The sequence below is a fragment of the Rissa tridactyla genome, chromosome 2 (genome assembly GCF_028500815.1).
Source record: "Rissa tridactyla isolate bRisTri1 chromosome 2, bRisTri1.patW.cur.20221130, whole genome shotgun sequence".
Lineage (NCBI taxonomy): Eukaryota > Metazoa > Chordata > Aves > Charadriiformes > Laridae > Rissa > Rissa tridactyla.
In genome coordinates, this window is record NC_071467.1 from 118,479,941 (window position 1) to 118,493,443 (window position 13,503).

Consider the following 13,503-nt stretch of genomic DNA (forward strand, 5'->3'; position numbering starts at 1 on the left):
GAGATTTTTTCAAAACTTGTTTCCAGTAGTCTTTAAGAAAGAACACGGATAATGCTCAAGACCAGCAGTCAGGGGACTCGAGCACAGCTTTCAACTGACAGATGGACACAACTGACAGGTCACGAGCCTATTCATTCCCACACTTCACTTTAACTGCACCGTGCCCGAGAGTGACGGCCATGCAGTGCTGGGAATGGGAAATGCCATTTAGGCTGTTCTTTCAGTAGTTGCACACAGATACGTAATGATTTTGATAGTTCCTTTTTACATAATCTAAAAGTAAGCAGGAATGATAAATGTAATCCAGCAGGTGTGGGTCTACTGGCATTCCTCTGTAAAGACATGGTATTTTTTTATCAGCACACTTAGTGTACTTTCTTTCTAGCTTTGCTGCAGAGTGGTCGTACCTATACTTTTCCAGGAAGCTATTTGTTTTCCTTGCTGTACCTTACAGTAATTACACTGCTCTTCTAATCTCCTTGTAGGATTTCGATGATTTATCAGAAACAGACATAAGCAGTGAGGATCAGCATCAGAACATCAAGCCTGACCTTATGGAAGAGGAGCTTAAATCCAGGTTATTTCAGCTCGCTGCTAAAATGAGTGACAAGGAAACATCTTCTGGTGAAGAACAAGAGCCAGAACCTAGAACAGACCCTGAAAACCAAAAGGAGAGTTTGTCCTCGGAGGAAAATGGCAGAAATATTCAGGAAGAGTTAAAGAAGGTAAGTGGTCATAGTAGAGCAGCAGAGCTAATATTGTAAAAGTTAGAGTGCAGAAAGAGAAAGTTTTGGTTAAAAAATGACACATAGTTGCGTGAAAAAGCCCAGGGTCCTTTACACTGGGTCTGTGCACGCTTGCGCGTGTAAAACTTCAGTTTAGGTCTGTGTTCCTTCCTGTGAGCCTATAGCATCAACCCAAAGCAGTGAACTTCGCTTGTGTAATAAACCTTCGACTGATATTAATGGAACTATGTCAGTTTATACTGACTGAGAATTGGCTTATATGTTTTTTATTTAAAAACATATCCAGTTCTTTTTTCCTCCTTGCTAACCAGCTGGTTTAAGTGGGGTTTTTTTCAGTCCTTTTATTTGCTCCCCTGTTTTTGGCATCATGCAGTTCATTCTGATGTCATAGATTCTTCTTTTGCCTCTCTATTGGAATATTTTGTGCTTCTTTAAAGGTTTCCAATCCTATTGCTCTGTCAGCTAATACGCCTCTGAGAGTAGTGACATATTCTAGTGAAACTGAAATCCAGTGTCAGTTCTGATAATGTATGAGATCTTCCATTTGTGCCATTTCACCCTTACAATGAGATGTCTGATTGCAGTGTCACTCCACAGGACTTACCACTTGCCCTCTTCCCTTCCTACCTCTGAACTTCTCTTCAGATCATGTCGTGTGCTTGAATTTTGGTGCTGTAGAAGCCCAGCACTGCCCCTTGCCAGTCACTCTTATCCCTTAGATCCACTTGGGCTCATTCTTGTCTTCTGTGTGTCTTAACTTGCCTCTTGGGGTCTTCTCTGCTCAGTAGCTCAGCTTTGACAGGGGTTCTGGACAACTCTCTACAGGAAATCTATTCTTCATTTGAAAGGTGTTTTGTTCAAATGCTATAAAGAACTAATACATCAGGAGGTGGAAGGAGGATTAAGTGACTCAGGTGGATGATAGGATGCTGTCCAAGTGTGCAGGAATGGTGTCAGGAAAGCCAGTGCCCACCTGGAGTTGAATCTGGTGGTGGACATGAAGGGAAATAAGAAAGACTTCTACAGTTATATCAGCAGCAAAAGTCAGATGAGGGAAAGGGGGGCTCACTACTGCAGTGACCTGGTAATACAGGCTACGGAAAAACCTAAATTACACAATGTTGTTTTCACCTCAGTTTACACGTGAGATTTGCCCTCAAGAATCCCAGGCCCCTGAGACCTGTGGAAAAGTCTAAAGCAGTGAAGACTTACCCTTGGTAGAGGAGGATGAGATTAGCAAACATTTCAACAAATGGGCCGTACACACGTGCATGGCACCCAATGGGGATGCACTCACAAGAGCTGAGGGAGCTGGCCCATGTCATGGTGAGGCCACTCTTTTTCATCTTTGAAAGATTGTGGTGATCTGGGACATTCAGAGCACTGAATGTTGTTTGTTTTGACTTTAACAAGGCTTTCAACATTATCTCACATAATATCCTCGCAGACAAATTGAACGAGTAAGGACTGGATAAGTAGACAGTGAGGTGGACTGAAAATTGCCTGAAGCTGGGCCAAAAGAGTTGCAAAAGGCTTGAAATCCAGCTGGAGCCCATTCCCCAGTGGTGTACCCCAGTGGTCAGTTCTGTGACCAGTACTGTTTAACATCTTCATTATCGACAGAGACAATGAGACAGAGTGTACCCTGAATTTGGAAGAGCAGTTGATACATGAGATGGTTCTGTTGTCATTGAGAGGACTTTGACAGGCTGGATAAATGAGCCAACAGAACCTCATGAAGTTCAACAAAGGGTAATGCAAAATCCTGCACCAGGAAAGCGATCATGCCATGCACCAACACAGGCTGGAGGCCATCTGTCTGGGAAACAGCTTGGCAGAAAAGGTGCTTAGGGGTCCTGGTGGGCATGAAGTTGCACATAGGCCAGCAATGTGCCCTTGCATAAAAGAAGGCCACCAGCATTCAGTGGACCAAGGGAGGTGATTATTCCCCTGTATTCAATGCTGGTGAGGCCAGCTCTGGAGCGTGATGTCCTGTTCCGGGCTCCCCAGTACAAGGGACACATGGACATATTGGAGTGTGTCCAATGAAGGCCCACAGAGATGGTTGAAAGATTGGGGCATCTATTGTATGAGGAGAGGCTGAGAGAGCTGGAATTGTCTAGCCAAGAGAAGAGAAGAGAAGGCAAGGCTAAGGGGTGATCTCTTCAATGTGTATAAAAACCTGGGGCAGGGGAGAGGTTGAAATAAAGAAGTGGGATTCAGACTCTTCTCACCTGCGTCTAGTGACAGGACAAGAAGCAGTGGGAACAAACTGAAATACAAGAAACTCCATCTAAACATAAAAAGCTTTTTCACTGCGAGAGTGTCAAATGCTGGAATAGGTTTCCCAGAGAGATTGTAGTGCCTGTGTCCTTGGAGCTAATCAAACTCGACTGGGCACAGCCCTGGGCAACCTAATCTAGTTGACCCGGCTTTGAGCAGAAGGGTTTGACTAGGTGATCTCCAAAGGTCCTTTCCAAACTTAACTCAGAATCAGAGTCACAGAATACTGACTTAGCTACGGACTATGCAGCAATGTATGTACCTTCATCATCATGTATGCAAATACCTCCTTGATGTACACACAACCTTTCTAAGGAAATCAAATAAAAGCTTTATCAACAGTGCTGTTAGCAGCACTCGGTTTAGCTTGTCTTTGGTTTACAAAGACAAACCAGCAATATCAAATTATTCAACAGGATATAGAGGCTAGCTAGAGTATAACATGATGCAATTAAAGTCCAGAATTAAAGGCTGTGAATAGAACTTTCTGTAATGCTTCTGTATGGTGAACTGAGCACAGAAAATGGCAGATGTGTGTTTTCTGGTGTACTTCTGCTTGCACCTACAAAATAATATTAGTTGGTTTTTCCTTCTCTTATTTTATTATTTAACTTTGTATGTCAGTTATTTAAAATAATGCAAAGATTAATATTTTTTGTATGAAAATTTCATTAAGTTTAAAAAAAAGAGAGACATACCATGTTCAGCAAAAAGGGAATGCTTGGATTTCCTAATACTTTATTGGTTTTTGGATTAAAAGGAAGTCTTAGTCATTCATGGTCGCAGTATATATTCTGTCTGTCTATAGTAAAGAAACCAAAATATCCCAGTACTATTCATGGTCATGACTTCAGCAGAATTGATAGCGGAACTTGCTCCAGCTATAGAAAAACAAGCAGGCTGCTTTCATTCTTATTCTTGACAGTTGTCCTTAAAGGTGATTTAAAATCTTCCGACGCGTGCCTTCTCTCTGGAAAGGTGGCTGACCAACATCTTACAATGAAATACTGAAGATGACAGTGTATAATACCGGTTGTGGCTATGGTAACCTAAAATACGAAGACCTAGCTAAACTGATAAAACATGCAATAACTTTAAGATGAGTAGATGGCATGTCTCAATGGAGACAAGCATGGAAAATGGTATTTTCAGGGAACCGGTAATTTTATATGCCTTAAAAGCCAGATGTCTCATTATGCTGTCTCTATAAGAAGCCTGATTTTTGGAGAATGCATATGTAGGGAATTACAGAGCTTTCACACTGGCATTTAACGTTCTTACCCAGAGACCCAGACTTCTGACCTGGGTGGGCATCAAGTTTCAAATTAGGTATACAGAAACACTAATTCTGGGCCATTAAAATGAGAACTCAAGTGCCTACAATCTGCTTTGAAATCCTGAACACAAATTAAATACTGTATTTTAGCCATCTTGCTTACATTTTGGCCACGCTGCTTGTCATTGTTAGCCTTTAGTCTTCTGTTCTTAAGCTTGTTCTGGAACACATTACCAATGTGTTCCCCCCCTTAAATCACAGGGGATTTCTAGTTACAGTGCACCTGACCATAGAATAACATTTCAAAAAACATGTATTGTTTATTGAATCACTGGAAATTAAGTTCCTGGTGGTCGTGAAAATCTGACTTTCCCATGTCTGCACCTTTAAAAATCTGGACGTCCATTTTTAATGGAAGCTGGGAATCTCGTATAATCACATGTTGAGCTGATGCTTTAAGAAAGGAGTTTTAGTATATTAAGATCTGTAGCATTGGCAAGAATTGGCACGCGTTAAGTGCAGAGTTAGCTGAAGTTGGACATTTACATGTTCTCAGCTCAAGCTAAGCTCTCGAGTCGTATGTGTGCCTTTAAGATACAAGTTTGAAAATGCTGAACTTTGAGTTAATTATTTAGTTCATGTGGGATACTTGAGGATTTAGGTGGGTATTAATTAACACAAGTTAATTTTATGCCTTAGACTTAAATCCACTTAGACCTTCAGCACAATCATTTTCAATATTTCTAAGTTTGTGGTTACCTAAAATGATCTTATGGAGGTTCACAGCTCTCTAAAACAAACATAATCCTACAACAGGCTTATTTTTATAGGCAACATTTTGCACTTATTAAGCTACAGAAGTAGTTCATGGTCTTCTGGGGTTATGCAGACCCCTGAAAAGCCTGATCATCTCCGTAGTGCAATGAAAGGCTGTGAAATCTTCTGTGCTCAGGCTAGAGTTAGCTTCCAGCCCCTCTAGACTTCAGGTGTGAACAAAGAAAAAGTCACATTGTGCAACTTTTGTGTAAGTGAAGCATCTTGTACTAGCAGTGATTTGCACAGTTCTTTCTGCCTTGCTCTTTTTGGTTTGGTTTTGTTTGGTTTTTTTGCTTCATCCCCCAAACCCTAACCAAATACCTAAAGGAAAAAGCAAAATGTAAATCCCTTTGGGAGTATCTTAGTGACACTGATCCTGAGAGTGGCAAGCATGATAAACGGGAGGTACTGAGTCCTTGCGCTCCTCTGTCCTCTCTCCCTCTTTTAATGCTTCCATGAAGATGAACAGGCTGGGTCCATATTTTGTGGTATACCCCAGAACTACGTTCTAGAAGGCAATTTCAGCAGTGCCTAATGCAGCCTCACAGTCCGTCACTGTGAGGACTTTATCAGAAACTATAGAGATACTGTTTAAAAAACAGAATAGCCCCTGCAGTCTTTGTGAATTGCCCCACATAGCATAAGAACTTAAGTACTTGTTAAAACCTTAGTTGTGTTTCTCTTTTTGTCTCCTTCTACTTTGTACTCCTCCTTGCTTAATATATGCAAATGAGCAAGTGAGTTAAGCGTCACTAGTAACGTGGAGTTTCTCTCCTCTTTGCATTAGCTTGATGTGACATGCTGTCTGCTCAAGGAATTTCTTTTAATCCCTTTATGCATTTACTTCTGCTCAGAGACTCTTACAGCCAAGGCTTGGTAACTTTGTTTAAATCCTGCTGTTTTCGGTTGACATTATTACGCGGCCAGGCACACAATAGCTCTTTTCTGAATGACAACCTGCAAGCAAGTTTGTTAAGCAGCACAGTGAGATCCTGTTCCCTAAGTGAAACCTCCAAATTCCTTGTCAGGATAACAGCATAAATATTCTCTCCATAAAATATTTACACCTTCCTTCTCTGGAAACATCTTATTCACCTTTGGTTTTATAAAGCTTTATTTGGGGGAAAGTAGGTACCACGAGCATCATCTTCATGTGTATTTGCGCCAGGAACCTATATTCTTTGTTTCGGGAGAGTACATCTTACATTTTTCACCAGGTAAAATTAGCACTTTTTGACTACTGGTATAATGAGACTGACACTTGTTGGAAAATCTGCCTGGCACCTCTGTTTAGATAAAGGAGGGAGGTCAGGCAAGGGACTTGGTCGCTGGAGAGAAATATTCTCATGGCCTTGATGGAGCTGGAGAATGGCATTGGACGTGCACAGGGCAGTGAATCCCTCCTGTGTACCACAGACCTGTTAAAGCATCGCGGTAGGGATGGGTGCAATGTTACAATTATTATAACAGCAGTGCTATAATAAGGAGAGAGAGCCTGTGTCTCCTGGTGGCTGGGCTTCTGTTAGTCATTTGTGCTGGTGCATGCACCGTCCTCACAGAAGATGATGTGGTAGTTTCTGTGATGGTTATCTTGCAACTCCCTGAACTGAAAAAGTTGCTGAGGAACTCCCAGGGATTTTGGTTGGTGGGTTGGTCCAGGCCGGGGTTAATAGGAAACTGCCATCCAGCTTCATACACCTGAAGACTTTGGAAGTGACTGAGTGAAAGTTCCTGAAGGAGCCAGAACCCCATGGCTCACTTAAGCAAGACAATGTAATAGTGTAAGTACAGTAGCTTTGCTACATTGCTACTACTGTGCTAATAAAACTGAACAGTGTAATACAAAGACGTCTTCCTGGGTTACCAACTCAGAAGATATTTGTGTGTCTGTTGTTTCACGTTTTTGTATGCAAGATGCTCAGAATAATTCTTGTCTTTTGGTGGATCATGGCTTTTCTTATGATGTTAATCATCTGGGCAGTCTTCCGAAGTCCAGGATTGAAAACCAAATGTGGGCAGCATTGTAAAAAGTGATCTTTAAAGTTTATGAAGTACAGATAATCTGTGCACAGGATTTTGGATGACGGCAGAGATAAAAGATTTTGGCTTAGGAAGGTTTGGTTAAAAAAGTGTCTTTTTCTTCTAAAAGAGGTATGAGACTAATCTTCACATTGGCCTAATGGTTACAAAGTTTTAATTTCTCGGATCAAAAAAGCAGTCAGGTATATGTTCAGTTTTAAATTGAGGGTTAAGAGAAAAATCCCATTCAAGAGATTTCTCCTGTGTATTTACTATTATTAGTCTTTAGCATGGAAAAACAAGTTGATCCTAAGCTTATTTTGTCAAAATCTGAGTCTTCGGTTTCAAGCAAAATAGTTGCTTTGAGACCATAAACATTTATTTTTTAACAAGTTTTCAAAAGTTGGCAGTGATGTTTGTGTTTTCTCCGGTTCTGACACTTTCTGGGCTCAATACACTTGTGTAAGTATGGGTATAGATAGTCCATCTGAGATGCCCTCGGGTATCCCACAGGGCCTTAAACTGCTAGTCCAGAGGAAGCATCTCCCAGATCCGTGTCATATCTGACAGCGTTGTTTGAAAATCCTCACATACTTCAAGCTATTTCAAAATTGCACCTTGTCTGCCTGTGTTAAAGCGACCGAATCAAAGCCCTGTGGAATTTGCCTGGAGAAGGGCAGAATAGGAGACGTTTCAGCTGGCTTCACACAGGGAATGCAGCACCTTTGGAAACAAGATACTCATAGTCTCAGATTTGATACTTATGTGCACGGATGCCCAAGCCAGCTCTGTCCCGCGTGTGTGCGATGTGAGTCTCCCTCAGTTGTCTGATCACCAAAGATTTATTTACTTAGGAATAAAATGTAAAAGCCCTTTTACAGTTACAAAAAAAAATCAGTGAAGATTAGTGTAAGCTGTTAGAACAAAACAGGGGGAAAATAGACCGTGACAAAAAAGTTACTATTTTTTTGTCGTCTTTTGTAAGCAGCCCAGAGACTTTGGCAGTGACAGATGAGCTCTTTCAGGTCTAGCTGGAAGAGTTTCAAGCAAACCCTGCTCCTCAGCTGGATGATAGTTCTGTCACAGCACAGCCACCAGGGTCGCTGTGGTTATGTCATTACTTCAAGGCAAAAGCAGTCAGTTTAGTTTAAATAGACCTAAGTAAATTACGGGGATTAAGGTAAGCCTACTGACTCGACACTGGGTAGTGGTAGTATGAAGGGTTTTACTTGTCCATTTTGGGACAGTGAAGTCCAGGAGAAGGACAGCAGCCAACAGTAGGAAGTGATTTGGCACACGATGCCTTAACTGAGCCCAGGTGTTCCCAACACGACCATCTGACTGTGGCATAAGTGAGGTACAGCAGACCCTTTTGTAACTAGAAGTGCGCACAGTATCAAAATTGCAATCGTGTAGACCAAAAGAATTGAAGATAGCTGGCTTTTCTTTTTCTTAAGACTGCTGCAAGAGTATTTTTCTATTGCTAGTGCCGCTTTGTTTTGTGATGGTGGAAATCAGTATTTCCCATCTGCTTCATTTTATAAAAAATGATGTGTCATTTGCAGTATCTGTCTTAATGAGATCTGTTATTCTAAATCCCACAAACAGAAATAAATTAGGCATTGTTTATTTTAGTAATAAATATAGAATCTACATTTTATGGTAATTTATATTTGCTAGTTTCTTTATCCTTGCTGTTCATCCTAAAGTTCTCTGTAAGTCTGAACCTATATAAGTACTAACCTCTGTAGCTGTTAACATAACTTTTCTGCCTTTTTATTTAACTGCTTTCCCGCTATCTAGGAAAAACAAAAGGCTTTTGATCTTCATTTAAAGTTGCAGTTTTTATCCACTGTACTGCAGCAGGTGAGAATGCTGTGTTTTGTCTGTGTCTTCTTACATCTCTTACATAGTAAGAGATGCTATAAAGTGATATTGAGGGTTTCCACGTTTCCCAAGCAAAATTTTCAAACTCATAATGTTTTCCTGGAAATATCAGGCCTGAAAAATCATATCTTTTGGCCAAAATCAATAGACATTGCAGAAAACTGTTTTGTAATTATTTTATAATCACATCTAGCCCTGTGTTATTATGGGAGAGATGAGTATGAAGTAGACATGTGGAGCAGACTGGCCTTCTTATTTGGCTTTGTGATGAGGATTTGGTTTTACTGGTAAAGAAGAACAGAAGACAAAGTGTACGATCTTCCTATTCTCATGTACTCACCTAAATTAATACATTTGGAAGGAAAAAAATTAAATCTTATTTCAGCAATAAGATTTTTGGCAGTTTCTGACCATAGTGGTCTCGAAAAACCTTTCTAAGCTCCCAATTCAAAAAATAAACAAAACCCTTAATTCATTGTAGAGATTGTACGCAGTGAATAGGCACTTTCTCACATTGCTGCTAGTATCTATTGCTTATCATTCATCTAGATGGAGAGAGGTTTCATATTCTGTGCTATTTGAATCTCAGCTTATGAGAAATCAGATTTAATATACATTTTCATTTTATTCCCTGAGCAAATACATACTTATCTTGTATTTTAAAATAAATGCTATTTTTATTATGTCATTTATAGCGGTAAGGAAATTAATTCTGTAGTATTCTCAGTCCTAAAATAGGAATCACTTTCTTGTGTCAAAAGTTAATGTTTATTTCAGCAAAACACTCACTTCTCTCAACTTTTTCTTTTTTCCTTACTCTCAGAGTTAAATCTTGTACTATGAATTTTAATCACCTTTTAATCATCTTGGCTTTCTTCAGTGAAAATAATCAAGGATGATTTTAAAGAAAAAATATTTTTCCATTTGTGTAATGTCACCAGCCTGTGTCCATTGTAGATACTCTTACAGAATCCTCTGTGGATTTTAAGATTTAAATATTTCCATTTCCAACTTCAATCATAATAATTCATCTCTCGGATAATAACTTCCTTTGTCATGATTATAGGCAACTTGTCTCTAGAAATGAGGTATTACAAATTATTAGGAGTAATACCTGTAACTACATTAGAGCAGTGGATTGAATTCATTAGTAAAAATCTAATATTCAGAATTACCTACCACAACCAAAAAGAGAGACTGTATTTCTCTGTGTCGTACTTTAGAGAATGTCAGTAGAATATTAGCTCGCTCTGTAAGATAATTTAGCTTTCTTTTTCTAAATGAGTGCCCATAAATGAAGATACTGATGTTAAAGTCAAGGCAGGAAGTCTTAAACTTGCACAGAAAAGTAATTCCATAATACCATAGTTTATCCAAGTATACTTGTCTTCCCTCAAATTTCAAAGCAAATTTTGGCTTTCTTTCCTACTCTTTGTGGTAATGAGTGGTTAGGGCTCACTTTTAGGCCAGAAGATCTTCTCAGGGTTGGGGTTGGTGATTGCCGTTGATGGTTGGGCGTTGATTCATATTTTCCTCCCGCACTGTGACTTTGCCAGTATCCCAAATCTTCCTTGCCTGTAAAGGAGATGGACTTTTGGTGGGCCTTTCAGGGTCTTCTCAAGGCTGTGTAATGAACTCCCATGGGGTGAGGAGGTGAGGCAGGTTTGGGTTTTGGTTTTATTTTAGTCAAGTTTGGATTCAGTCAGGCTACTCTGAAAAGAGGAATCAACCAGTGGCAAAGCAGAACTTGTTCTATTTCTTGTTGTTAACAACTGTTGATGTCAACTGTTCTCTATTGAGCTGCAAGTCACTGCCTCCCACACCAGTTTAACAGAGCCTAATGACGCCATAACATCAGAGGTGCAAAAAAGAGAAAGTGCTAATGGCCGAGCACGTCGTGGAGAAAAAATGAGTTCAAACGATGGAGAACTTAACTACTTTAGGACCATTAAAAATAAAAATGAACAATAATGTTCATGCAAAGGAAACCATGTGGAGATGTCATAGGCTGCAGAGATGCGTACAAGGACTTAACGCTCACCTACTCTCAGCAGTTTGGACACTTATGTTGCTTCAGTTTTATCATCCTGCTTTAATTCCATTACCTTGTGCAAGGATGCAAATACTGTTGTATAAAGCACCTTCCAGTGTAGCATCCTTAAGTAAAAAAAACAAAGGAAGTATCTGCAGCATCAGCAGGGAAAAGAAAGAGGCAGCAGAAGAGAGGGGAATGGCTAACAGCCAGCAAGAGCTAGCTTAGACCACTGAAACGTTATCTTCAGCAAAAAGGAATCCTTTCCATCTGTCCAACCACACATAGAAATGACAGTAAAGAAGTTTTACAAGATGCTGTTTCTTATGTTCAATACACACAGGCACACATACTTGTATATGTACTCGCACACGCACGCTTTTTTAGTATTTCAATGGTTTGAAAACTCTTCCACAAAGAACTCGGGAAATTGAGCATCTTCTTTTGACTGTGTCTTTAACATATTTGCGACCATGGACATTACTTATCATAAAAAGGGTAAATGCATGGTTTTTTCATTCCTCTTAATCTGAAAGTCAGTAAAAACTGAGATTCTCATAACCAGTGCAAAAATTCAAATGTGGATCAGCTGCTTCAGTTTCATTTGGGAGGGGTGGTGTTAATCCAGAAGTAGGGAAGCACAGTTGAAATCAGAATGCATCCCAGTGTTTTGAGAAGAATGATTGCGTGTCACTTTTCTGTGCTAGATATTTGTAGCAGAGATTGCTTTCTGCGTCTGTCTCATCCATATTAGTTCTTTGACTTGCTTGACAAGACAGATGGGAGAGACTTCACCATGGCGTGATAGCTGTCTCTCTGACTCCCTTACAGGTGTTCACAATGACCTTTCCTGAAAGGGCAAGATAAATTAGACAGCCAAGAGGTCTTTGTAGCAATTTGAAATGTCCACCTACCAGGATGAGCTTGGTGTGTGTGTGTCTGTGAATTTTAGGTGATTTTTATAGAACCTCATAACTCCTAAGTTTGACGTGGGTGGTTGGGGAGGAGACAGGATTGTGAAGCACTAGAACTCCAGGACACTTTTTCTACTTTTTTTTTTTTCCTTTTTCTCTTTCTTTTTTTTTTTTTCCCTGTCATGTTTTTTTCCCTACACATGTTAAATAATTGTATCTAGAGCAACCCACTAGATTTGCAAAGTGGACATTTTGGAACGTGAGCTGTTTTAGCAGCTTTTGACAGTTGTTCGAAAAAGAGGTAATAACGTATGCAAAACCATTAATTGAGTAACCAATTTTTCCAATTTGAGAACTCCTGAACTCCACATATTTTGATTTTATGTCTCCCTTGGGCAGACAGTAATCTCTTACTTCTCTGTAAAATGCAGCCCAGGGCAAAGCTGAGTTCTAAATACCCTTTGGCAGAAAACTTTCACAATGTTTAAATTTAAATACATTGAAATATTGCTTGTGCTCTAAAGTTTTGGGAGATGTACTCTTCAGATATACTCTAAGGAAAATCACTTTTGCTTGCCACGTATTTATTTACAGTGTTTAAACTCTAGTGTTGTAGCCTTGTTATACTACAAAAGCAGATGTTTCACAAGCTTAAATAAAAGCGTTGATGTTGTGACTCCTGTGTCTAGATACCTGCAGGCTAGGACTGAGATACATTTATCGATGCAAAAAGTTTATGAACATTAATTTAGCTGCCTTGTGCAACATTTAATGTGAAGCAAATCTTTGGTTTTAGAAGTCAAACAGTGTCTGCCACTAGGAACTTACCTCAAAATTCTAGAAAAGCTAAAGATCACATTTCCTTCTCATTGAACTTTTCTTCCCCTATCCATTACCTATTGGGAAGGTAGGGTATTTTGCTAAAAATCTTGATTTCATAAAGCTTCCTATCACAGCACGCTTTTCCAGGGAAACAAAAACCAAAAAACCTGTTTTGCAGCAATTGTTCTGTAATAAATGCCAATATGTATTCTCATACTCTGCTATAAGAACACTGTTTTCTAATTTAATTTAATCTTTTTTTGGAAATCCATCATTAGCTACAAAGGATAATAAAAAGTTTAAGAAAAAATGAACACTGAAGTGAGGCTACAGTTCTTGAAATGGAGAGCATACATCAGTGAAGATGATGAAGAAAATGTAGTGTCTGGCCTTTATCCTTTTTTGTTCACTGCTCATAGCACAGAATAAGAATTAGGTACTTGTAAAAGCAAATAATAAAACAAAGTAACATTGATTTCTTCTTCTGTCCTATAAAATTATTGATCTGTTTTTAACCTAATTGGCACTTGTGAAAATAAATGGAAAAAACAGTAGGCTATTTATGGGGTTCAAGTATTTGTTCTCAGTCAGAGAGTCCTAGGCCAGCTTGTCCGGGGCTCTGTTACTGTCCTAACAAGCTAAAGATCCATGTGCTGTAACATACTGTATTTCCCTTTTTTCTCCTTCTCTTTAATCTCACGTATCTGA

General features: G+C 39.5%; 1 protein-coding gene across 9 annotated transcripts in view; it reads left to right on the forward strand.

The window, feature by feature from the left end:
* MYRIP (myosin VIIA and Rab interacting protein) overlaps nucleotides 1-13,503 on the forward strand; it is a 261,162-nt gene that overhangs the window by 234,812 nt on the left and 12,847 nt on the right. For all 9 annotated transcript variants that reach the window (XM_054191437.1, XM_054191436.1, XM_054191439.1 and 6 more), the window contains one exon: nucleotides 486-725. In XM_054191437.1, the coding sequence (XP_054047412.1) occupies nucleotides 486-725 (240 nt within the window). The remainder of the gene's footprint in view (nucleotides 1-485; nucleotides 726-13,503) is intronic.